The 27490-nt window shown below is 37.0% G+C and overlaps 1 protein-coding gene across 1 annotated transcript in view; it reads right to left on the bottom strand.

Moving 5' to 3' along the window:
* The window catches only part of TOPAZ1 (testis and ovary specific TOPAZ 1), a 61407-nt gene extending 34069 nt beyond the window's left edge, over positions 1-27338 (bottom strand). Inside the window, exons 1-8 of the mRNA XM_070455537.1 lie at positions 26987-27338; positions 23755-26188; positions 13109-13170; positions 12277-12404; positions 5016-5080; positions 2842-2984; positions 1221-1306; positions 389-505 (exon numbers count right to left, since the gene is read on the bottom strand). Coding sequence (XP_070311638.1) covers positions 389-505; positions 1221-1306; positions 2842-2984; positions 5016-5080; positions 12277-12404; positions 13109-13170; positions 23755-26188; positions 26987-27338 — 3387 coding nt within the window. The remainder of the gene's footprint in view (positions 1-388; positions 506-1220; positions 1307-2841; positions 2985-5015; positions 5081-12276; positions 12405-13108; positions 13171-23754; positions 26189-26986) is intronic.
* Positions 27339-27490: the final 152 nt, after the last annotated feature.

Raw genomic sequence — 27490 nt, 5'->3', positions numbered from 1 at the left:
TAACCCATAAGAATGGCTATATATGTTCACCAAAAGACATGCACAACACTGATGGCATTACCACTGTATTTACCAAATTTAGAAGTCATCCATCAAAAGTAGTATTTATCAACAAAATAAATTTTTCTATACTCTACAATGGAATAGTCAACATTATATAGCAATGAGAAAGAAACATTTACAATTAAGTAAAAAGATAGAGATGAATCTCAAACATGTTGAGCAAAAGAAGCTAGAAACAAAAGCACACAGTGTATGATTCCATTTATATAAAGCTCAAAATCAGGCAAAGCTCTTATATCAGGATTTGATGCAAATCTGAATTAAAACCATATGACTGAAATTGTTATTAAAATAATCTCTACTTCAAAGCCTTAACATATTTTACCTTTTCATCCCCTTGCTCAGGCACATGGGCAAACTTGCATTGTGGTCGCTCACAGCCATGTAACGTATTAAAATGAAATCTGCAGTATCTGTGGGGTATCATCAACCCTAGTGGCTTCTGGAACACATAGAAAATTAGGCAAATTCCCTTTCTGTGTTAACTGTAAAACACTTATAGCAATCAAGTGAGAAAGCATCTGAAACAATCAGAAATATGTCCAAAAAAGTATCTTAAAAAAAAAAACTCCAAACAATTTATATTTTAAAAAATTATGATACAATTAAAGTTATTTGTCTGAATTTATGCAATTTCATTTAGTATAAAACTTACAGTCCACCAGTTACTACTGTTTCACTGCACATGGCTTTAAATGTTTATACTTTCCCTCCTCGTCATGTGACTGCCCTTTTTAGTTTTATAAAAAGTTACTTCTACTTTTATAAATGCTTATTTCAGATGCATTTGTTAGAACTGAAAATTTCCTCAGCTTTTCTAATTAACAGGAAAAAGGTATGAGTGGAAGCTATTTACAACAAGCTTTTCCTATCAACTGCTTTTTATTACTAGCTTTCTCCTCCACCATAGAAAACTATTCATCCTATTATTTTCTGTTTTGGATAGCCCATCCCTCCCCCGCTCCCCCAGCCTTAAACATCTTATATTGTTTATGAAAATCCTTCGAATTGCTACACATTTTCTGTCCCTTTCACCAATCCCATTTAAAATCAATAAAATGTCCAGAAATGCTTAAATGATAATAAGGAAATAAAACCAGAAAGCCCCAAAGTATATGCTTATAAGATTATCATTATCTTTTAAATAACGCACTTACCCCTACATTTTTTTCCCTCTTAAATATTTCACAAATTTCAGGATTCTGTAGCTTTAGGAGAGAATGTTTCCCTGGAAATCTGAAATCTAGAAATGATTAAGAATGACATTGCATTCCAATATGTTATAACTTATGCCTTTCATAACAATGGAATAGACTACTGCCATCTGTTTTAATATTTCACTTTGGACTTCTTGTGTTCAGTTCACAGGCTGTTTGCCAGTGGTACAGTTCTGTGAAATGCACAGTAATTAACACCTTAGGTGTTCCTTAAGGGTGTCTAGATCTGAATTTAACATTTTAAATTCATTATAAGCTAAAGATACTTTCTTAAAAGTCTCACATAGCAGCATTGAGTACTATATTCAAAAGATCGATAAGTTAAACAAATTACACACAATAAACTTTTTGTAGGGATAAAAACTACTGACAAACCTAGGTGTTATGGACTAAATTCTATCTCTTCCAATTCATATGTTGACGCCTTAACCCCCAGTGTGCCTTTGTGGAAGTAATTAAAATTAAATGGGGTTATAAAAATGAGGCTGTGATCTGACAGAATCAGTGTCCTTACAGACACATCAAGAGTGAGCTTTCCCTCTCTCTTTCCAAGCACATGCACCAAGGAAAGGCCATGTGAGGACTCAGTGAAAAGGCTGCCGTCTGTAAGCCAGGAAGACAGCCAGAAACTGAACCCTACCAGAAACTTGATCTTGGACTTCTAGCCTCCAGAAGTGTGTGAAATGAGTATCTGTTGCTTAAGCCACCCAGTCTGAGGAATTTTGTTACGGCAGCCCAGGCTGACTACTATACCAGGCATCATTATTCCTTAGTCTTTTAAAATGAGAATTATGACATTTAGAAATTATTTTTTCTAAAGATAACATAGAAATGTTTTTTATCTTAAGTCATTTCAGTTTTTACTTTGGCTGCATCCAGATATAATTTGGGACAAGTTGAAGTTTTTGCTGCATAGCTTTGCAGTATGTTTTACTGTGACACCTGTAAAGCTTTTATAAACACGTGATAATCATGGGATTGCTGCTATCGCACACAAAAGCGGGCAGCATGAGGGCAGAGATGGGAGGTATGGAAGAGTTAGGTGTGAGCTACATACACAAAAGGATTTTATTATTTCTAAATTAATTATTCAATCTAGCTTATTTTGTTCACACACATCACTATAAATTATTTAAAATGACACAAATTATAAAGTACATTCTAAATTTCTAAAACACTCAATTAAATTATGAATATTGTAGGTATAAACTGTAATCTTCCTGTACTGTCACTATTGTGTAAATACAGATATCCCAGAAGTTATTTAATCAAAAACAGTAACTAAAGGTACACAAACCTTCTAATCTTAACATATCCTATGCTTGTTTCCATTTTCTTTTTCTTCCTTTTTTTGGCCCCACCTTGCGGCTTGCAGGATCTTACTTTCCTGATCAGGGATCGAACCTGTGCCCCCTGCAGTGGAAGCATAAAGTCCTAACCATTGGACCATTAGGGAGTTCCCTCAATTATTTTCCTTAACTTTTCTGTTTTGGGTGGAAAAATCACCTGTATCATTTCTATACTGTCAAAAGTCAATAGAACTTTATTAAGAAAATTGTACCATTTATCCAGGGATTCAGTAATGTGTCTTCCTGATGAGCACTTAGATTCAAAGGCGGCAATGGCACTGGTAAGCACAGAGGTTTGGAGACCAGTGCTGCTAAGTGACATTCACCAACCACAATCTCTGTATTTTTAGAATCGCTGTTGTGTGAGCAGAAAAACCAAAATCAGAATTTAAATTTATTCTAAAAACATTAAAGTAATGAGAATCAAATAAGTAGAAACACATCCTAATGATATATATGTTCTACATACTATGCTATATACTACTATTATATAGTATGATTCTTCAGTATTTTCAATAGGTTGTTCTTGCCTTAACTAGAAAACCAATACTTGTTAAATGGCTAGGGTGTGGGAAGAAGCGGGGTGGTGGGGTTGAAACTAGAGCAAAATACTTTTGATCATGCCAGCCAAAAGGTTAGAGGAGGAACTAGATCAATGTCCAGATCCAGAAAAGACCATTCAACAATTCTACTGATAGTGCAATGAAACAAATGACTTAAAAGTTATTCTTTAGGACAAGTATATATAATAAATTTATACATGTACTTGAGATCTTCCTTTGAGAAGAAGGTATAAGAAATGTATAGTTTGAGGCTTCTGATTTAAATAGCTTTGATTATATTCTAATTAGTGAGATCCTATATAGCCAATTAAAAAAAACACTTTAATCTTGAGGTCACTTACCTAGAAAAATAAGTAACTTAAGCAGGTGGAAGGGTGAGAACTACCTCAGAGCTAACAGATATAAATGAATTTACTTTCTCAGAGAGAGATTCATGTCCTTATTCAGATACTAAAACATTTTACCTTAAATACAATTCTAATAAGCCAGAGGAGAGTAAAAATAGTAAGAAGAGGGGACAATGCTTATAACAGTTGAAACCTAGTAGCACTGATGGAGTTTAATCATTTCACACAAAATAAAAATTTCTGTTTCTCTCCCCAACTAGGGATATCCCTGATATGTGCCATCATCATAGTTCAGTTCAGTTCAGTTCAGTCGCTCAGTCGTGTCCGACTCTTTGTGACCCCATGAATCGCAGCACACCAGGCCTCCCTGTCCATCACCAACTCCCGGAGTTTATTCAAACTCATGTCCATAGAGTTGGTGATGCCATCCAGCCATCATCATAACTCTCCTCCAAATAAAACAAAGTAAACCAGGTAACGTAAAACAAAGAAATATGAATTATGGAATTTTATAGATGGAAAAGATTTTCCAGTAAACTTCTTTTATTTTGATTAGATGATGAAATCCAGGGTAAGGGGGTGACTTCCCCAATATCACGCTCTTGGTCATTATGGCAGAGCCAAGGTGATGACAAAACTCTGCAGGTTACAACTATTTAGCTTGAAAACAATTTTTTAATAGGAAAAAAAAGTTAACCTTGTCACATTTTCTTTTTAAGATCTTCAAGCGGTAATGAATCATACTGTGTCAATCTAATTCTTAACTAGGCTTTTCTTTAACATAAAGGTTCTCAAATTGACCATGTATCAGGATTAGCTGGTGATCTTGTTGAAACACAGATTGATGGGCCCTATTTCTGGAGTTTCTGATTCAGTAGGTCAGGGATGGGAACAAATAATTTACAATTCTGACAAGTTCCCACACAATGCTGCTACTCTAAGGCTCACATTTGGAAAAACACTGTGTTAACATAAAAGAACTTGAACAGATTTGTCACCTGACCTGACTGTGCCTTGACTCACAGCAAAGTGGGTGTGGAAGGTGAATCAAATGATCTCCCAGGTACCCTTCAAACCTAAATTTGCTAATTGTAACATGTCCCAGTGAATGTACTGCACCTCTCAGTACTTATCATTGCTGACATGGAAGATACCCGCAAACTGCAATACTCATCTGATTTCAGCTATTCTTACTTTCGTAACAATCACATCCACATCTTTTTTTTTTCTTTTATTATATTACCATTACTCATTCCTTTCTCAAAAAATAATTTATGGCTGAGAACAGTTAGTGACAGTTTTAAAGTAACTTATAATATCCTTGACTCTGTATATATGTGACATTAAATAATACCCGCATACTGTTTATGACATAGGAGCCCAACTGCATACAGGAGAGACTGAAAAACATGCTCAAGACACAAATTACATGAATGACTATTTTAACATTAGGTAATTAAAAATTATGTTACAGACCTTCTGCAAACTTCAGAAATAGTTTCTTGTTCTTCTTGAGTAGCTACTTTGTCTGAAAATCTACACTGTGGAGAGATTATGGTTAAAAAATGCAAGTGAGTATCTCTACATCCCATATTAGGCTATGAGGCTTACCAGATCAGAATGTATTAGATATTAACTAAACAACTAGCTTATGGCCAAGCCAGGAAGCAATTCTACTCTATATTATTTAAAACACTGAACACTGACTTCAAAATCTCCAGTGTTCAGAAAAATATAAATCAACACATTTTCCCTAGCTTCTGATATCACCTTTAATTATGCAAACTACCATGTCAAATTATTTTGAACAATTTTGAACATTATTTTGAACATGTTTACTTTTATTCAGAAAGAACAGCTTTGAGTGATTTTTATTTATAGGTGGTATTTATGAACATAAACGTATTTTTCATTAGAAATAGTTGTATCTATTTAAAATGTTGCTATACTTAAAGCTCTTTACAATAACTGTTTCGGGAATTGTGATTCTCTGATTACAAGAAAGTTATACATGCTCAAATACTAGGCTTTTGAAAAACAGGCACCAAAATAAACCCCCCGAATCACCCATCATTTGGGTAGCCAGAGTTAACCATTTAATATCTTACTTTATATCTTTCTAGTCTTTCTAAAATTATACAAGAATATTTTATAATAACAGTGAACATTATATATACTATTATAACCTTTAGAAAGAACACTATAAAAATCAACTGAGAAACATGAAATATTAGGATATAACATGTTCCTGGATGAGAATGTTAAACATAAAAATGCTAATTCCCTCCAAATTAATTTATACATTTAAAAAATTATAACAGGAGTTTAAAAGAAAAAAATATATATTTCTTTCTTAGAAAAAAAGAATATAAGAACAACCAAAAATATTTTAGATTTATAAAACATTTTGGTATCTTGTAAAGCAAGCCTTCCTTACTATTTTTATTTTTCAAGTAATTGACAGTATGGAATTGGTATAGGATCTGAGCAATTAATTTTCATTAATTAAAAGAGAAGGAATCATTCTATACATAAAAGCTGAAAATATTAAAGATGGCACTTGAAATTTGGGAGGAAATGATTCAATAAATAGTAATGGAGCAACTAACAGGTAGTTAGTTGGATGGAAAATAAGCTTGGCTCTAATTCACTATATTCCAAAATACATTCAATAAATATTTAAATATAAAAAATACTGAAGTATCAAAAATAAAATATGAGTAGTTATGTAATTTGGAGGGTAGAGAAAGCCTAAGATAACACCAAAGGCAGAAACCATGAATTATGGATCAATAGGTGTGAATACAAACATTTAAAGTATTTTCATATGCTAAGATGACAAAAATCAACTGTCAAAATAAGAATAGAAAGGTTACATTGTTTCTACATTCTTTCTTCCAAGATAAAATTTAGATTTATATTGATATATTTAAATATAATAAGTAACACCAAAAAATACTAGAAAAAGATACAGCTGAAAATTTTTAACTCCAAAATGGGCAAGTCTTTCTCTAAATACAACTCATAACTCAAATATCATAAAATAAAACTGATACATTGGACAAAATAAAAATAAAAAGCTCTTTCAAGGTAAAAAGTTCCTACACCAAGTCGAATACAAATGAAAAATAGGAAAAAGTAGGGCAACATATGACAGAGAACCAATATGTTTAATATATGAAAAGTTCTTACAAATAAAAAAAGATCAAAATCCCAAAAGAAAAATGGGCAAAGGACATAAAAAAGAAGTTCACAGAAGAAAATGTAAATGGCTTTTACACATACTAAAAGATGCTTAACTAGACTCATAAGAGGAAAGCAAAAGAAAAGTCATTTGTAAAAATACACAGATGGACAAAAATAAAAAAAATTTTAATACTGAGTTGGTGAGTGTATGGAGGAGAAAACTGTCATTCCCATACAATGTTGATGGAAGCATAAATCAAAGCAATCTTTATGTAGGGCAATCTGAAAATTCTACTTCTAAGAATCAATCCAAAAATGCTTGCACATATGCAAAATGCCTTATGCTCAAGGATGCATAATGCAACAATGTTAAAATAGCAAAAAAATGGGAACAAACCAAGTGCCCATCAATAGTGGAGCTTGTTGAACAGAGTACATCCATATAGTGGATAATTATATAATTGTAAAAGAAAGCATCCTTACATATATGGAAAGGAAACACTCCCTATTATATAGTAAGTTTTAAAAAGATAAAGAATGGTATGTTATCATTTGTACAAAATTAAAAAGAATAGACAACAGGTCCAGTTTGAGAAATGGCAAGTATCTGTTACTGGGCTAATCCTTCTTCAGGTAACAACTATAAACCCTAGACAAGATATTAAAAATAACTGGGTGCAGCCTGGATGGGATTGGGGGAGAATGGATATATGTATATGTATGGCTGAGTCCCTTAGCTGTTCACCTGAAACTACCACAACATTGTTAATGGGGTATACCCCAAAATAAAATAAAAAGTTTAAAGTTTGACACAAAAAATAAAAAGAATACACAATAGGTCCAGTTTAAGAAATGGCAAGTAAGTATCTCTTATTGGGCTAATCCTTCTTTAAGTAACAACTATGAACCCTAGACAAAATACAAAAACAAACAAACAAACTGCCTGAAGACACAGGAGAGATACGAAAAGCAGGCAGTCTGGAGGGAGAGAGGGAATGATACCAGGTAACAGTCCTGTTTTTATGACACTGGGAAACAGTCTTGTTTTTATGAATTTATTTTTAAAGGGAGAACTTAAGTCAGTTGTAACCACTTGGGAAGGCTAAAAATTTGCCCTACTGAATGAAACAAAGAACCAGAAGACAGAGTTGAGGGCAAAGTCAGAAATTGGGATGTGAGGTTGGGGACCCTGGAAACGAGAGAGCCTAAGAGAGGAAGTCCCTAAATGTGCTTTCAATTTGGTCCAAATCTCCAGCTGACCCTTGAGCTATACCTTTGTAAGGCAGACTCCAAACAACCCATGTGACACTAAAAGAACTGAACAAACATTTCTTTTTTTTTTTTGAACAAACATTTCAACTGCCTACTACCACCGGAGAATAACCTGGAGGATGAGTCCACCCAAGTTATTGAGGAAGCCTAAGCATGCCATTACCAGATAGCCCAGCAACCGCAAACCTGGGCACGTCTTTCAAAATACCAAATTATAGAGATGGAAAACATATTAATGGTTGCTAAGGTTATAGATGTTAGGGGTAGGGAGGGAGGTGTGACAAGGAAGTAGTATAAGGAGGGTCTTTGTAATGATGTAATTATCATCTTAATTGCACTAGAGGCTACAAAAATCTGCACACTTGATAAAATACACAGAACTGTATACCCTCATTATACTAATACCAAATTTCTGCTTCTAATACTGGGCGTTGAGATGAAATCATGGGGGAAAAACTACTTCTGCAACTTGTGAATTTACAATTGTTTCCAAAGAAAAATTAAGGACACTAGCATTTTGACTATCTGGGCCTCAAACCTAGAATCACTAAGCAATTACCACCATGGTAAAGCTAAAAATTGTTGTATATGGATTCTGAGTATAACTGATACGTAAAAGTAAGAAAAAACAAGGCCTATGGGCGGAAAAGACAGAAATATATATATATTGATCATATATAAGATCAATAAGGAAACATTTCTAAAAATTCACAGAAAACCATACATGAAAGCAGAAAAAATGGCAGTCTAGACCTATGTCCTATAAATCAACTTATTTACCCTCTAAAATTCCTAAAATGTAAGGTGAGAGATAGTTAAAGTTTGTTAATTCCCAAATCTGGGGGCCAGATATCTTAAAGACAAATATTATTAACAGGGTCATGTATTTTCTAAAGAGTTGATTCTTTGAAGCTTACCATGGTAGTACAAGGATAAAAGCATCATTTCTCTTCTCTTAAACAAATCCAAAAAATAGCATCACTTTAGGAAGCAGCTAAATGATTTTGTGGATTATTTTTAAAAGAGCTAATATTGAAAACAGTCTACATCCTTAAAATATTTAGCGTTAAGAACTCAGTGATTTCTGGCAAACATCTCTTAAAATCTATCCTTGCAGAAGAGAATGCATTAAGTCTTCTCTCTGCTTTAAGTAGAACAGGATACAAACTGTTTATTTTTTAATGTTTTAGAGCAAAGGTTGGCAAGCAATGGCCTGCAGGCTGCCTGTTTTTGTAAATAAAGGTTTATTTGAATGCAGCAATTGACATTTGTTTTCATACTGTCTATGGTTTCTTTCTCGTTATGTTATAGCGACAGAGTTAAGCAGCTGTGACAGCATCCACAGGGATCACAAAGACAGAGAAGTGTTACTATCTAGTCTTTTAAAGTAAAGGTTCGCTGACCCCTGCTATAGAGTCAAGGGACTCTACTGTGTGACCCTGGATAAGATAATAAGTCTCAGTGTTTTCATCTGTGAAGGGAAATAACAGTACACATGTCAGGTACAGTAAGGTATTAACTCAGTAAATCTGGGTTGTCCATATGTTATCTGTTAAAGGCTTGGCCCATGACCTGCCATGCAAGGTGGCTAAAACAAACAAAAACACATATGAAAAACAAAACCCAACAATCATTTGTATTATTATTCTCTATCAGCCACTGCTCTAGGTGTAAAAGATTCATTTGTGAGCAAAATGGACAAAAATCTTTGCCTTCATGGAGTTTCATTCTAGCAGGAGCAGACAGAGATAAACATAAGTAAATGTAAAGTACAAGAAAGTGGGATATGAAATGTTGACAGCAAGGAGAATATTGGAATTTTAGATTGGATGGCCAGGGAGGTCTCTCTGAGAACATGAAATCTGAGTAAAGATGTGAAGGAAATAAGAAAGTCAGCTATATAATTTTTATTTTTTTAAGGAAATAAAATGCCAAAATCAAAGGCCCTAAAGTGGAAGAAAGCCTGGTTTGTTCCAAGAACAGCAGGAGGCTAAGGTGGTTAGAGTGCAAGAGCTAAGGAGAGTAGTCAGGTCAGAGAGGTACCAAGGTTGGCTAGGAGGACGGGGTACAGATACACAGTCAAGTAGGTGATAGTAAGGACTGTGGCTTCGAGTCTGACTACTAAAAGCCACTGGAGAATTTGAAGTGGAAGAATAGCATGATCTAACCTATGCTGTGTTGACAATAAACTATAAGATAACAATATTAGAAGCTGGAGAAATGTTAAGAGGCCCCTACAGTAATTCAGGCAGGAGATGATACATGGCTGGGCATGTATTGTGTGTGATGTGGTGTGGGTGGGAGTGAAGAAAAGAGGACAATTTCCAGACATCATCTGAAACTGAGGCCAGCAGGATTTCCTTACAGTCTGCATTTGGAGTGAGAGAAAAAGAAAGGAAGGAAATCCAAGGTTTCGAGCCTAAGTGATTTATCAAGGATGGGAATGCCACTAACAGAAAAGGGGAAAATGACAGGAAAGGCTGGTGTGTGGCAGGGGAGGGGACATATAACAGGAGTTCAGTTTGGAACGTGTTAAGTTTGAGAAGCCCAATTGGACATCCCAGAGGAAAAGTCAAGCAGGCAACTAGATACAAAGTTCTGCAGCTCAGAGAAGTTCAAGCTGGAGATGTGAATTTGAGAGTCTTAGTACACAGGTGGCATTCAGGGCAATGAGGCTGCATGAGATCATCTAAGGAGCAAATCTAGACAGAAAAAAAGAACAGATTCCTGGTCTAGGTGCTGGGTTGCTCCAACACAGAGGTCAGGGAGATCAGGAGAAACCAGCAAAACCAACTGGGAAGTTGCAGACAGAAATGACACCAGGAAGGTTATATTTATCCTGAAAGTCATGTAAAAAAAAGGTTTCAACAAAAGTGTAATTAACTGCTAAATACTAGTGACAGTTTCAGTAAGATTAAGACTGAACTATGTCCATTAGATTTAGCAACAAGGAGATGGCTGGGGAGTGTTAAGAAGGGTAGTTTCGGTGGAGGTAAAGGCGAGTATCTTTGGAGCTGGAGGAAAAAGACTGGAGATGGTGGGTCTAGACAAGCCTTTGGAGAAACAGGATGACTGCTGAAAAGGAAAATGGAACCATGAAAGTGCTTTTTTTGTGGTTTTGTTTGAAGATGGGAGAAAAGAATGCTTATGTAGAACAGAATTGATCCAGTAATGAAAGGAGAATTGCTGCAGTTGTATTTTAAGAGAGAGAAGAGGTGGACTTTAGCACACAGGTGGAAGGGATAGCCTTGGCCTGTTCATCCACTGTAACAGGAAAAACCGTAATTTTGGGAACAGACGCAGGTAGGTGGGCTAACGCATTGGTGGGAACTTAAGTTCCTTTCCAATTATTTCAATTTTGTTAGTGAAGCAGGAAACAAAGTTGCTAGCTATTGAGGACAAATCAGGAGGAATAAGGAGAAAGAAGAAACCATGAAATAGTTGTTGAGGTGTCAATTAAATTATTCAACAGGTTAAGACAATCATACACTTCATCTGGCAGATAACGCATACCCTGTTTTCCCCATATCATAAACCAGTGGTGTGTTTCAACATCAAATTAGGTTTATATTCAGTTCCTAGGGCTTCTGCATCTGGGGTTGAATAACTGATGCTTGCATTCATAGCACTCAGGCACTGTGATATTCTAAAATTTCAAAGAAGAAGGCAAGGGTGGGATGTTCTGAGAGAATAGCATTGAAACAAGTATACTATCAAGGGTGAAACAGATCACCAGCCCAGGTTGGATGTATGAGACAAGTGCTCAGGGCTGGTGCACTGGGAAGACCCAGAGGGATCAGGTGGAGAGGGAGGCGGGAGGGGGGATCGGGATGGGGAATACATGTAAATCCATGGCCGATTCATGTCATTGTATGGCAAAAACCACCAATATTGTAAAGTAATTAGCCTCCAACTAATAAAAATAAATGGGAAAAAAATAAAATAAAATTTCAAAGAATATCAAATGACATTCAGTACTTTGTGTTTAATGAGGCAGGAAGATATGTAACAATTTTGAAAGGTTCATATAGGTTTGAGAAGAACCTTAAAAGCTAAATATGTAATTAAACAGTACACCCCATTTTTTCAGGCAAGTGAGACTCTGTTAATACTGTGCTTATGCCAAGTACCAAACTATATATTCCATGGCCAGAATGATGTGACTTTTATTCAACAAAAAGGCATTATCCTTGTTGCGTGAGTGCACAGCTAAGATGAACTTCTATATTTACCACCATCTGGACCAAGAAATAAGGAAATGCAAAAGATTCTCTAGTACCTTTTCGTCCAAGTCTGAACTTTTTGTCTGTTCACTTAGGTCTCCTGGTTTTTCATTTGAAGAAGTTTCATGAGTAACTTCTCCTAAGGAAATGTTTGCATCTTTGGAATCATGTTTTATCTCACTTGCTGAAAAGAAATAATATTCAACTGTAGAAACTTTAAATGGCAAAATAACCAAGTCATTTAGAGATTGTTCTAAAAGTGAGTTAGAATTCAGAGACTCTTTTAAAGTCCAATGTGACAAATATGAAGTAGCATTTTCAGCAAATTATACATTTATTCCTCCCTCTCTATCAAAATAACTCCATTACATGGTATAAAAAGATATGGCAGTAATACAAAATTAAGACATAAAGATAAATTTTAGAATCTTTCTTGATCATGTCCAGTTATTTTCAATGTATTTTTAAAACTTGAAGGTTTCTGAAATTAACTTTCCAATTAAATTATTTCCTGCAAAGATTTGGTTATTTAAACTTATGATTAACTGCTAATTATAAAAAATATTAAAAAGGACTCATTTAAAATATGGTTAAGCTTTAATACATATTTTGGTTTCAAAATAAGACTACAAAAATTGCTGAAGTCAATTATCTTTTGTAGATAAAGCCTAACAAAGTTATTTATTAAAAAATCAAATGGAAGATTTCTCAAAATCTGATCTGCTAACAAGGCAGTTAAAACTGAGAAAAACTGACAAAGTGTGTACAACAGGGTTGACAGACTCTGAAATGGAAAGCTTCCTTTTTAAATGAATTCATTCTGACTGTGCCTAAACAGAGATACAAAAACACTTCAATGTTATACATTATGAAAATGTCAAGTTTTACCTGCTGACAAGGAAGCACAGATCTCTGACTTCACTGATCCAGGATCCGGTACAGGCAGTTCTCTAATACAAAGCAAACAGAGCTTAAACATTATCACATATTCTTGCAGAACTATCCACTTCTCTAAACATTAAATAACACTAGCTTTAGCAGCTGGTGAACATCAGCTCAAGTCCTCCAAAGTCAGAGCACTATACGGGGACACACACCTAAGTCAATTCCGAATTTGATTTTTTTTTTTTTTTGAATTTGATTTTTTAATCACATTCGCCACAATAGTTAGGAAGTGCTGCCATTCAAACTTTGTTACTCAGAGAGAACTGAGAACATACACCAAGCATTTGAAACATTTTTTTAAGTATTACACCAATGCAAGATAATGATTAACTCCTACTCTCAAGCATGCATATATATATGTCTTACTGTCAATGTAAAAGGATGAGTTTGAGAGCGGTTTGAGTCTTTTTTTTTAGTAGTCTCTGAAGATAACCTATGGACTAATAGTAACAGCTATGGACATGAGAATTAAGGCAACCTAGGTTCAAATATTGTTCTGCCACTTACTATGTCAATTGTGGTAAAATTAAATTATTAAACTACTTTGAGTCTAACCACATCTGTAAAATGAGAATACTACCCACCCATGAGGTTACTGTGAGGATCAAATGAGATAAAATGTTCTTAAAGCCAATGGCACAGGCTCAACAAATGAAAACTACATCTACAGGAGCCACTAAAAAAAATGGCTTAATATTATTCCACTTTAAAAAACTTAAGACAAAAAATAAATAAAAGTACACCAAATACAATATAATAAACACCCATGACCTCACTATTTATTCCTTTAATAAATGAGTTTTATTAAACTTATCCTACAGTTCTATGACTGCCCACTGGTTCAGGGATACTTCCTAACCAAGAAAGAAGAAAACACAACATTTTATATACACCATTCTTTGAAGGCATTGGAAAACATGAAGTAATTTTCCCCCAACGTAAATACCGGAAAACAGTAAGAAGTTGTCAGAGGAGGTTAACTAAGAGGAGCTAACTGCTGGCTGACCTGTGAGCTGGACCCAGGCAATCTGGTACTCCTCGTTTCTTCATGTGTCCTTGGAATGTGTGTTCTGCTTGCCTTCCCCACACTGGAAGGTGCCCAAGGACACTGCCTTGAGATGGGAGGTGGTGTTGAGACCATCTGGATGCTATATGTGACTGAACTCAGTTAAGGTTTCTATGTAATCTTAAAATATTCTGGAGGGTCTTCCCTGGTGGCTCAGTGGTAAAGAACCTCCTGCCAATGCAGGAGACAGGGGTTTGATCCCCGATCCAGGAAGATCCCACATGTCGAGGAGCAATTAAGCCCATGAACCAAAACTATTGAGTCTGCGCTCTAGAGCCCGAGAACTGCAACGAATGAGCCCACGAGCCACAGCTACTGAAGCCGGTGTGCTTTAGAGCCTGTGCTCTGCAACAAGAGAAGCCACTGCTACAAGAAGCCCACGCACCACGGCTAGTGAGTAGCCCTTGCTCACTGCAACTAGAGAAAAGCCCGCACAGCAACAAACCCCAGCACAGTCCAAAGCAAAAAGGTTCTGGTGGACTGGAGTGGAGATCTGCTCGTCATGCAGCTGCCCAAGACAAGCCTTGAAGCTAAGTTCCTTTGCTTATTAAACCCCTACCAATCTGGAGTGATTTGCTTCTTTCTCTGTTTCTCTCTGCTGTGTGTGTGTGTGTGTGTGTTTGTGGGGACAGTTTCAGATTACACCTAGAAAACTCATGAGGCTGAAAATTATAAGTATACAGTTTAAAGAAAGGAAAAATAAAATTACAAACAAGACAGAAACATAGACAAATCTCCCCCACCCCATATGGACTCATGTCTATCTACTAGAGTATCTCCATTTCAGTATTCCAAAGGTCTCTTCAACTCAACATGTCTAAATTTGAGCTCATAACCAGCATTGTTCCGCAGTCCTGACTGTTCTGATCAGGGAATTGTAATGCCCTTCTTTAAACAAGAGAAACCAGGTTATCATCCTTAACTCCTACCTCGGACCTTGCCACCATCTGATGAATAGATCTGCACTTCCTAAAACCTCTCTGAAATCCACTTCTGGCTGAAGTCACCATGTGCTTTGATCTAGTTATTACAACAGCTCCTTGCCAATTTATTCTCCACAGCAAAGTTATCATGATTTTTAAACTGTAAATTTTCTACTTAAAAAGTCCTTCAGTGAATCCTGGTATGTTCTCAGGATAAAGTTCAAGCTCACCATGGATTCTAGTTTACCGAGGATGATTTGTGTATGCCTCTTAACCTGGCGTATTAATTATTAATACCTCCCCATGTCCCTCTCAAAACTTTTGCAATTCAAAAGGTCAGTTCTACTGTCCTCCTATTTGTAAAGCCCCACACAGCTGAGCTTTCTGCATATTCTGTAGCTTCATTTCCTACCACCTGAACACTAAGCCATGGCATGTTATTTCTGCCTCTCAGTTGTAACATGCTCTTCCCTGCAGGCCTGTATATAGACTCTTCCTTTTCTCTCACTTTTCTACTCACTTTTCTTTTCCTATTGCCTAGTTCCTACTTATTCATTAGTGTTCATCTTAAATGTCATGAGGACCAGGAAGCCTTCAACATCTTGTATTTTTCCTATCGTATTTTATTGTGTTTGTTTAATCATTTGCAGCCCTTGATAGACTAAACGCTCTGTGAGAATAAGGTCCATAGGCATCTAGTTGCTCTCTGTACACTCAGTCCTTAACATCTTCCTGGCCAGACATGAGGGAGACTCAAATGAAGATTCCTTTTTAGGAACTTCCCATATAGGAGGAGGCACACATACACAATATCCTGAGATACAGGCCAAGAGAACTACTGGAACAAATCCCTAGAACATCTCAGATGTGATTTAAAGGACAACTGAATGAAAAGAAAGGAATTGGCAGATAAAGAAACACGTGTAAAAGGATTCAAGTATCTGACATTGTGGAAACAGTGAGCTGCCTGCTCTGCTCATCTTTTACTAGACTCTCCTTGCACTTTCCCCCTCAGCCCCATAGCTGCCAAAGGGAGAACACATGCAGATCCACCAAAGGGCCATAAAAAGCCGTGCCAAGCAATTTAGACTCTGACCTCAGGTGGCTGAAAGCCACTGCAGCATTGCCAGCAGTCACTGGGAGACCAATTTCTATTCCCGAAAATTACCGAAGAGGAGGATATACCAAGAGCTCAGGAAGATTTACTAGAAGCTCATTGTAATAATATAGAAAAAATATGAATAAGATAATAGCAGTGAGAATTGAGAGAAAGGAAAAACTATGAGAGATACTTAAGGTAATAGCATGAAAAAGATGAACTGACTCAATAAATAAGAGAATTGAGGGATGTTTCAAATTATCCTGAAAGTTATATTCACAAAGAGGTATGGATCCAGACACATAAGAGATTACTCCTTAAAAAAAATCCAAACCAAAAAAAAGTAAATAGGTATAGCAAGTGTACTGCTTTAATATCAAAGTATTACAAGAGTACTTTTAACACTGCTGGTATAGTTCATAAGGGTGAGAAACTTTTCACGGTGCATAACTAACTTACAAGGAAGGTAAAATTGCACATGCCAGTCTTGTTAGAAGTAATTTTGTTTCAAATTTGTGAGACACAAAGAGACATAAAATTTTTAAATTTACCTAGAGTAGAAAAAATAAAACTGTAACTCCCATAAATATATTACAACTTTATGTCAGTGGAGCAGAAAGGGAGAGAAATGAAAGGCAGGAGGAGGAAAGGAGAGAAGCAGACTTGGTTGAGGCTACAGAATACAGGGAAGCAAAAGAGAAGATCTGAGTAAAAAGGAGAGGAGACTTAGGGAAGCTTCTGAAGAACAACACAGATTACATGAAGCTTATCCTCTAACAGAGCATTTTTCAAGGGGGTGATGAAATTTAATGGGTTCCAACCAGGATTTTTAAGTAAAACAAAGTAAAATAAAAATATGATACTACACCAGTTGTAGTAAGGAAAATATTATTTTTATAAATCTAGTGTCTTACATATTCATAAGTATGTACCAGATTGTAATGTAAAATGTATCTTTAGTATGGGTAACTGACAAAAAGGTTTGAAGATGACAGCTCTAGAATAATTATTAACAGAAAAAAACTTAAAAACTATTGCCCAAGAAAAATTCATAATGTTACTGCTTCCTTTTGAGATGCTAACTAGCTGAATAGAATCGATGTTCACTTATTTATATATTCACAGACTGATTGTGGAAAAGACTACCCTAAACTTACTGGGGCAATTATTCTGTAGAGAGTAGTGGCCAAAAGCAGATAAATATTACAGTATCCAATTCACTGGGCCAAAAGTTCCCAAGCCTGATGCCATGATGCGCAGTGCTCGGTTTCCTGACATTATAAATAATAACTCCATCAAGTACAATACTATTTATTTTAGCAAAAACAAACAATGGTTTATGTGGTCCAATAGACAAAAAAGTAAAAATCAGAATGATGCTTCTTTATACCTGATACTTTAAAGAGGAAGATGAGATGAGAGAGGAAAGGGACCAAAAGAAAACAATGTTTGCTGGCAGTCTATAGAATAATGGATTTGAAGCCACAGAGAGAGCCAAAATGCCACTCTTCCAGCACGCTGTTTTGGGGAGGGGAGACAGATTTTGGAGCAGGTGGGCCTGGGTCCAGATCTCAGCTCTGATACTGACTGAGCTGAGTGTTCTTTGGAAAGTTAGTGACTTTGACTCAGTTTTAAAGATAGGGCCAGTTTCAATCTCTGAATGGTTCCACTTGCTGAAATAATAAATGTAGCTAGCACAGGACAGACATGAAATGTCAGTTCTTACAATTAAGTATAAAATTGTGTATTAGAATTAGAGCGTCTTAGACACTCAGTGAAAAGGGAGAATGGACCAAGGTGAACTTCTTGAAAGACAGGCCAAGGAGTCTAAATACAATACATGAGGGAAAGAAAGAGAATGACCTTTACTTCTGCTGGAAACTGGTTTTTCTTTTGGTTGTTTTTTTGGGAATTTGGCATGGTAAACCTGGTGACAGAAGGCAAATCTCTTGGGGGGAAAAAAACTAATTTTCTAAGATTCTGGGGAAGTAACTGGGGTGGGTTTCTTGAGATGATATAGTTTACCCAGGGTACACTCATGCTAGGCATGCGTCTAATGGGACTCAAACTCAAACTTTTTTCCCTTTGTTAATCTAAATCGATCCAATCACTAAGGAGCAGTACAAATTTTGGTTTTTCTCAACCCTCTTATCTGGGCTTCCCAGGTGGTAAAGAATCCACCTGCCAATGCAGGAGATGTAAGAGATGTGGGTTCAACTGAGCATCAAACATACAAGAGTACATACAACACTCTTTTCTAAACTAATTAAAAGATGCTTACTCCTTGGAAGGTAAGTTATGACCAACCTAGACAGCATATTAAAAAGCAGAGACATTACTATGCTGACAAAGGTCCACCTAGTCAAAGCTATGGTTTTTCCAGTAGTCATGTATGGATATGAGAGTTGAACTATAAAGAAAGCTGAGTGCCGAAGAATTGATGCTTTTGAACTGTGGTGTTGGAGAAGACTCTTGAGAGTCTCTTGGACTGTAAGGAGATCCAACCAGTCAGTTCTGAAGGAAATAAGTCCTGAATATTCATTGGAAGGACTGATGTTGAAGCTCAAACTTCAATACTTTGGCCACCTGATGCGAAGAGCTGACTCATTTGAAAAGACCCTGATGCTGGGAAAGATTGAGGGCAGGAGGAGAAAGGGATGACAGAGGATGAGATGGCTGGATGGCATCACCGACTCAATGGACATGAGTTTGGGTAGGCTCCGGGAGCTGGTGTTGGACAGGGAGGCCTGGTGCGCTGCAGCTCATGGGGTCACAAAGAGTCGGACACGACTGAGCGACTGAACTGAACTGTGTGTTCTTGTACCTCAGTTTACATATTTTCATTTCAAACACATTAGTTCCCAATTCCCTAGTTATATAGTTGTTGTGTAGTCACTAATTCACATCTGACCCCTTGTGATCTGATGGACTGCAGCCCGCCAGGATCCTCTCTTCATGGGATTGCCCAGGTAAGAATACTGGAGTAACTTGCCATTTCCTTCTCCAGTGGATCTTCCTGACCCTGGGATCGAACTTGTGTCTCCTGCATTGACAGGCGGATTCTTCATTACTGAGCCACCAGGGAAGCCCCAGCTATATATTAATAGTAATTCCCTTGAATATTTGGCAGTTTTTTTAAATCTCAATGATCCCCTGTATAATATCACTCAACTGAAATTTTAGTATATAATTAAATTGTGACTGAAGATAATGCTGTGTCCTAATACAGATTAATAGCATTGACTATTACAGACATTTTCAGATCTCTAACTATAGTCACAGGCTAACTCAGAAGTTTTACCAATTTTACTCATTATCCATTTCTAAGTTCATCAGTTCAAGTCTTCAGGAATTAGTTCTAACATGCTAATGCTTTAAAATTTAATACGGACTTCCAACACTGTGGAGACTGACAATGAATATGTCTAACATAACTGAAATACCTTACAAATTCTCCTTAACAAGGTCTGAGACTACTTCCCCCAACCATTAAATTAACTCAGGTTTGTCTACCTATTTTACCAAGAAGAGATAGTGTAGAGCTTCTGAAAATTTCCGGGCTTAGCCATTTTCAATTTCTATTTCTGTAAAGCAGGAACTCTTCACTTTCTGCCATTAGAGTGGTATCATCCACATATCTGAAGTTGTTGATGTTTGTCCCACCACTCTAATGGCAGAAAGTGAAGAGGAATTAAAAGAGCCTTTTGATGAGGGTAAAGGAGGAGAGTGAAAGAGCTGTTTAAAACTAAAATATTAAAAAGACTAAGATCATGGCATCTGGCCCCATTCAGTTCAGTCGCTCAGTCATGTCTGACTTTTTGTGACCCCGTGGACTGCAGCACCCCAGGCCTCCCTGTCCATCACCAGCTCCAGGAGTTTACTCAAACACATGTCCATTGAGTCAGTGCCTCATTACTTCATGGCAAATAGAGGGGGAAAAGGTGGAAGTAGTGACAGAGTTCCTCTTCTTGGGCTCTAAAATCACTGCAGATGGTGACTGAAGCCATGAAATCCAAAGACATTTGCTTCTTGGCAGGAAAGCTATGACAAACCTAGACAATGTGCTGAAAAGCAGAGACATTACTCTGCCGACAAAGGTTTGTATAGTCAAAGCTATGGTCCTCCCAGTGGTCATATATGGCTGTGAGATCTGGACCGTAAAAAAGACAGAGTGCGGAAGAATTGATGCCTTCAAACTATGGTGCTGGAGAAGACTCCTGAGAGTCCTGTGGACAGCAAGGAGATCCAACCAGTCAATCTTAAGGGAAATCAACCCTGAATACTTGTTGGAAGGACTGATGCTGAAGCTGAAGCTCCAACGCTTTGGCCACCTGATGCGAAGAGCTGACTCATTAGAAAAGACCCTGATGCTGGGAAAGACTGAAGGCAGGAGGAGTGGGGAGAGACAGAGAATAAGATGGCTGGATGGCATCACTGATGCAATGGACATGAACTTGGACAAACTTCAGGAGATGGTGAGGGACAATGAGGCCTGACATGCTTTAGCACATGGGGTCACAAAGAATCAGACAGGACTGGGAAACTGAACGACGACAAAACAGAAACTCATTCTAAAGGTTTCAAACTCTTAGTGTCACAGAGTGATGAAAAAAGAATGTATTAGTTAGCAACTAGTTGGTAAAAGGGAGAGAGCTGACATTAGAAATTACATTTTAAGCTTCATCTAGTTCTAGAACCATTCATTAACAATTTTCTGTACAGCTGTTAGCAGACCCTCTGGTGATCAGGCCTCCGTTTTTTCCTGTTAAGGTTTATTCTAGCACTGTGGATAACTAAAACTGGTATTTCCAATGTAGGAAAAGGAAAATACTAAAATAACTACTAAGGAAATTTTCAAGCTTATTTAAAAACCCAAACTTCAGAAGCAAAAATGAAAGAAAAAGAAGAGCTAATACAAGTATCATTGGTGCTTCTGCCATGAAGGAAAATGAAGTTAAAATAATAGAATAACTATCTGAAGTAAATTTGATACTGCAAACCAAAATGGTTCAGCTTGGCCAGGAAAATCTGATACATAATTTGATACAGTACATAATCCTAAAACAGAAAGCAAGAAGTGAAAAAAAAAAAAAAAAGAAGGCAGCTTAGAGACTGGCAATGGTGAATTAGTTTGGCCTCAGACTTTTCCACTATAACACTCAAAGCCAGAAAGCTGGGACAAATAACTATATAGTTGTGAGAAGAAAAAATATGTACTAAGAATTTTATACCCAATTTGTTTGCAGACAATAGGCATTCTTATGTGCCCAAGGTCTCAGGAAACACAGCAATCAAGAACCATTGAAAAAAAATTGCTCTGCAATCTAGTCAACTAAGAAATGAATCAAAATAGTCAAGATTAAAGGAGAGTAAAAAGAATTGATGGTAAAGACTGAATCAACTTAAATAAAGAACGAAGAGTCTTTGGAAATTCAGATTATTGATGAGAATGTAAACGGCACAAGCCTTAACAAGAAAAAACAAAAAATTTTAAGAAAAATGTAAGAGGCAAGATTGGGAGAAAAAGCGAATATGTACTGATATGTCTGTCTTTTATCAGGAAAGCAAATGGTACTGTCTGAAGTTAGAACACAATTTTTAAAAGTCATGATAACAAAACTCAAGCTTTAAAATAATCTTTCTTATTAGCTTGGGAGAGACTTTTGGGAACTAATTTCTTGTGGTAAAGAGGTTTTTGATTCAGCAATTCCTTTAGTTTCACTTCAGTCTCTCCTTCCCCAAGTTAAGTGTAAGTAAAATTAAATGTTTTTACTAAAAAGTGGCATGAACCAATTTTTCTGAAATTATATCCACATACATGCCTAGACATAAGTCTGGAATGATGCACACAAATTTTGAGTAATTAATTTGTTATTTTGGGTGGTGGGATTCCCTCCCTTTTACACTTCTATTGTAATGAACATGTGTCATTTTAATGCAATCAGCCATTATTCTAAGAAAGGAAAAAAAAAAAGTATAAAAAACAAACTTTATGCCCACTTCATAACACTTTTTTCTTTCTCCCTTCAATTGCAGTTCATTGTCAACATCCTGTTAACTAACAGATGTTTGTTTTTGAATGCCAGATTTGCACTGATTTCTCTTGGCATTCCTCAAAGGAAGCGTGGTAGAGGAAGAGTTAAAAACACCTTTAACAATTACCCTTTATTGAGCTCTCACTATTCACACAGTGTCAAATCAAAACCTGTTCCATCCATTCACTGATTTAATTCTTACAACCCTGAGGCAAGTACCTCCCCTTCTAACAGATAAAGTAAAATAATTTGCCTAAAAGGTCACGGAGCTATTAAGGCAAGAAGACTCAGAAACCTAGGTTAGGCTACAAAGGTTAAGTCCTTGACCATTAATTTTAAAGTAAGATAGTTCAAGTTCAGATTCTGTTACTAGTAGTATCAACCTGGACAAGTGACAACTTGTCACCCTCATTTTTTCCACTTCAAAATGGGCAGATTACCATCCTCATTACATGGCTTTAAAAATAATAGATAATTATTATTATCTATAGATAAGAGAACTCTTGGTTCTTCCTTTGGGATATAGAAAGTACTCTGTTGGGTGATAGGTTACAAGTTCTTATAACACTAAGAACATCAAGAAGAATGTAGTATCACTAAATTTATAAATACCAGATAAATTGAAGTCATGTACCATTGAATCTTAGTGGAATGTGTTTTCTTATTTTGACTCTGTTCACAAAACATTCCAATATTCAAGTATTGTAACATACAAAAACAAATTAGAGTTTCAAAGTTATGAAACTTAGTAAAATATAACATAATATTAAATAAAATTTGGGCTCATCAGATATAGCAAATTCCTGAACATGAAGGTTATTACTTGGCTCTGTTTAAAATTGGTTCAGGCAAACTCACCCTCTTTGGGGACTAAGATATCATTTAAAACCATCTCCCTAAAAATAAAACCATGAAAAAAAATTGTAAGCTTTTTCCCTCTGAAATTTAGTTTAACTTTTGATTTACTTTTAAGTTTTAATTCAAATAAACTTTTTCAAGGCTTCTGTGACAACTGAAAAATAAATTTTTTATCTAACAAGGAAGCCACAGAAAATGGGTTAAAATACATATACAGCACTTTTCTTAATAAGTAACTTGATTGAAATGAAAGTATATCTGTATATTTACAATGATTAAAAAACATGGAGATCAATTTAAGTGACTTCTGAAAGAAGCAATCTCATTAATTTAAAAAGCCACTTTATAAACCACCATTTAAAATTCCAAACAGCTGATCTGCTCCATTATAATTTCAAATATAATAATTTTATTTCAATTCTAAGTTTCAGGATAATGACACTTCCAGGTCTCAGCAATAATACACTATATTACATTTAATAAATAACTGGGTTGAAAAAATAATGGAGCATCAATATGATCACCGAATAGTGACACCTAAGACCAGAAAGTGCTTTTGAAACCTGCAACAATGATCTGCACCAAAAGGCATACTTGAACATGCATACCTCAAGTCATCGCTTGGTTCTTTTTTTTCTGGAAGTTCCATGTGCTTGGAGTCTGTCGATTGATGCTCTTCAGCAACATTGGGCTCCTGGCTTATCATGGGAACCGCTGAAGGAAATGAGAGTTCCCCTTCATTGGAGACTCCAAACAGGTCTGGGTCATCTTGAATTACATCAATTAAGAGGACATCATCTTCATATGCTTTCAGAATATCTGGAAACCCCACTTTGACTTCTGAAAAGTTCTTAGTCATTTTTCTACCACTAACTTCAGAGGAACCTGCTTTGAATGGTTCTTGCTCATTGGAATAGAAGGTGGGATTTTTCTCTATACATCCAGGATCACAAGAAAATGTATTATTTTCAACTGTGAGAGAACCAGCTGCCTTATTAGAAATGATATGGCCTGATGCAGAGATGTGGTTAGATGGTTTATTATTATTACCTTGCTTTAAAAAGCTCGGAGCAATAATACAGGAATTCTTACTGCAGAATGAGTCAGAACTAGCTTGCAGTGGAATTACACTATGTTGTATACTCAGAGATTGAGGTCCTGAAGTTACTGTGACAGCATTTTCTTTAGTCCTACTCTGCCTTACCTCTGCTCCAGATAAATTGTCAAGAAGTTCTAGGGGACTATATACTTCTCTCTCTGATGACTTGGCATTAATTTCTTTTCTTTTTTCTGTTTTGTTCTTAAGTAAAGGAATTTTAAAATTAGTCAGCCGTCCTGTGTTCAGTATCTTAACTAGGTCTGGAACAACCAATGCTTGCTTAGTAATGCATGCTTTTTGATGAATAGTTTTGCCTGTAGAGTTACTTGCTTCCTGGCCATCCTGGGAAGCCACCATCAAATTCAGTTTTGTTAAATTCCCTCTACCTTTTTTTTTACTTCCTGTTAAGTTGTGGGTCACATTAGTCAATGGAGTATCTTCAGTAGTATTAGAAACTACCTCTGATGCACTTCTACTTAGTTTCTCTGACTTCATTTTTTCGTCATCATTGACTATAGGTTCCTTTATAACCACTGAAGTAGGTTCCACTGTAGAGACTGAAGGTAAACAATTTAAATTAGAACCCAATTTTTCTATACTTGAAGATGCACTGTTTGTTTCTGTTACAGAACTTTGTAGCATTAATTTGGAGTCCGTTAAGTAAGTTTGATTCGTTTGATGTTTAAGAAAATCATCTTGCCTAGAACTTTGTGGCAAGGAAGCTTTTTTCCAACACTGGGCAGATATTCTAGCACATGAATAACAAGGCCAAGTTCTCTTGCCAGTCATTGGTATTGTTCTGCGACAGCTATATTTAGATTCTTCAGCTTCATTCTTCAAGCCTTCCCTAGAAGATCTCTTTTCAACAGGAAAGCAATCACTAAGTGACTTCACTAATGAGTTTTTCATTGACTTAAAATAATCTCCTGGTGGATCCATGCTGGTACATCCTAAAGGCTGTGAAACATTCTTTGTTTCTTCTTCTGAAAGTTGCTCAAGGGCTTTCTGAAACACAGCATTTACATAATGTTTAGGACTTGTTTTTTTCCCTGTTTCTGGAAGACTTAATAAGGGATCCATCGGTGACAGCGTATTATTATTTACTTTTCTCAAAACTTTCAAAGAACTTTTTTTAGCTTCTAAAGTCTCTGTTTCTTTACCTTCAGCACCTGTTTGGTTTCCTTGTAACATCAGCTCAGATTTGTTACACATATTAGAAAACTTCATCTCAATAACCATTCCATTTCCTTTTTCAGACACTTTCATCTTTTTTCTGTATTTTCTCCCAATACTGCTCTCCTCTACTGAATGTTTATTGTTTTCACTTTGAAGGCAGGAAAACATGCCATTATTTTTACTTAGGTTTGAATCATCTTCTTCAAGCAATAACTGACTTACTTGCATTAAGTTTTCTTCAGTTTGTAAAAGCTGAGGAATATTGCTTGGATTAGTTTTATCTATAAGACTCCTAGGGTTTTCTTTCTTTGAGGAATTTTCTCGTACATGCAAACATCCTCCATCAGGTTTATATGCAAGATTATTTTCATCATTACAATCCTTGGAATGGGAGAGACAACCGCAATCATGTAATTTTAAAATGGAATTATTTTCTACTCCAGGTGACAAGCTGTTACAAGAATATTTCTGAGTATTCTTGTACAGTTCATCTTGGAATTCAACCTTACTATTTTGTGTAGCCTTATTTTCAGTCATTTTGAGAGGTGGGCTTTCTAAGCTTTTAACTTTTTTAATTCGAATTCTTCTTTTAATACCTTCTATCAACCTTTCCTTACCCAAAGACTGCAAGAAAGCCATACTTTGAAATTCACTGCATTCCACTGTTGGGAAAGATTCCGAACTGGTTAATGATTCCTTTCTTACCAGGTCAATCCCTGGCTGTGGATCATCACTTGAGGCTTCAGTAACTTTTCTTTTTTCCTTGGCTGATGAAAACAACAAAACATATCAGAGAAGATTTTATATTGAGGGAGGAAAAGCAATACAAATTTAAAAAAAAGTGAAGTCATCCATTTTTATTTCCCTGAATAGCTGTAGGAAAACATAGGTTTGTTTTTAAAATCAAAGACCTAATTTCTATTAAGGAACTACATACAAACCTGTATGAATTCTAAGGCAGCTGAATAGCCTCTAGTGTCATTATTCTGCACTAGCCAAAGTGGCTCACTAGTAGGAGTCCCTTTTATAGTGCTGTGCTGTGTTTAGTTGCTCAGCTGTATCCGACTCTTTGTGACCCTATGGACTGTAGCCCGCCAGGCTCCTCTGTCCATGGGGATTCTCCAGGCAAGAATATTGGAGTGGGTTGCCATGCCCTTCTCCAGTGGATCCTCCCAATCCAGGGATCAAACCCAGGTCTCCTGTATTGCAGGCGGATTCTTTACTGTCTGAGGCACCAGGGAAACCCAACAACACTGGAGTGGGTAGCCTATCCCTTCTCCAGGGGATCTTCCCCACCCAGAAATGGAACCCGGGTCTCGTGTATTGCAGGAGCATTCTTTACCAGGGGAGCTACCAGGGAAGTCCTCCTCTTATAGTACTTCTGACCAAGGCACCCTAACGGGACAAATATCTTTTAAGTGAATTCCTGTGTTTCCCCCTTCCTGGTCAACTGAGCGCATCAGTAAAGCCCATGCAGATTCAAGTGAAAAGCTACTGATAAAACACGGGTGAAGGAGAATGGATGCAAACGCTAGAAAGGGAGTGACCCCTAAGTGCTATCTTACGGCGTCCTCCCACTTGCAATGGGAGCTCCGCCTCCTTCGCTGCTTCTAAGCTGGCCCTGTCAGATGGGTCTGAAAAGCCCCCATGTCCCCACCCCAGCCCCTCCACTCGCCGCCTCGCTAAGGCCTTCCCAGTCCCGGACGTCTCACCTGACTTGTCACTTTCCACCTCTTCTCTCCCAGACACCCGGGCCACCATCCTCCTCTTTTGCCTGCTCTCCTCGCGCCCCGCCGCCTCAGGGCCGCAGCCTCCTGACTCGCCTGGCCCTGGCCGCCGGCTTCTCTTCCTCAGTCCTCGAGAGTCGCCTTCACGCCCTGGGGCCGTAGTGGGGCCCGAGGGTGGAAGCCGCCGCATCCGCCCGGGGCTGCCACTCTCTCCACCGAGGCAGGCCACGCCGGCTCGCAGGAGCCCACCAGCCGAGGGAAGGTTGCTCCTTCCGCCAAGTACCCGAGGCCCCGCCCCACGCCGCTCGCCGCCAAGACCCCGGACCGGAAGCGGAAGTGGGG

The sequence above is a fragment of the Odocoileus virginianus genome, chromosome 26 (assembly GCF_023699985.2).
Source record: "Odocoileus virginianus isolate 20LAN1187 ecotype Illinois chromosome 26, Ovbor_1.2, whole genome shotgun sequence".
NCBI lineage: Eukaryota > Metazoa > Chordata > Mammalia > Artiodactyla > Cervidae > Odocoileus > Odocoileus virginianus.
This window is presented reverse-complemented; position numbering and strand designations above follow the sequence as displayed.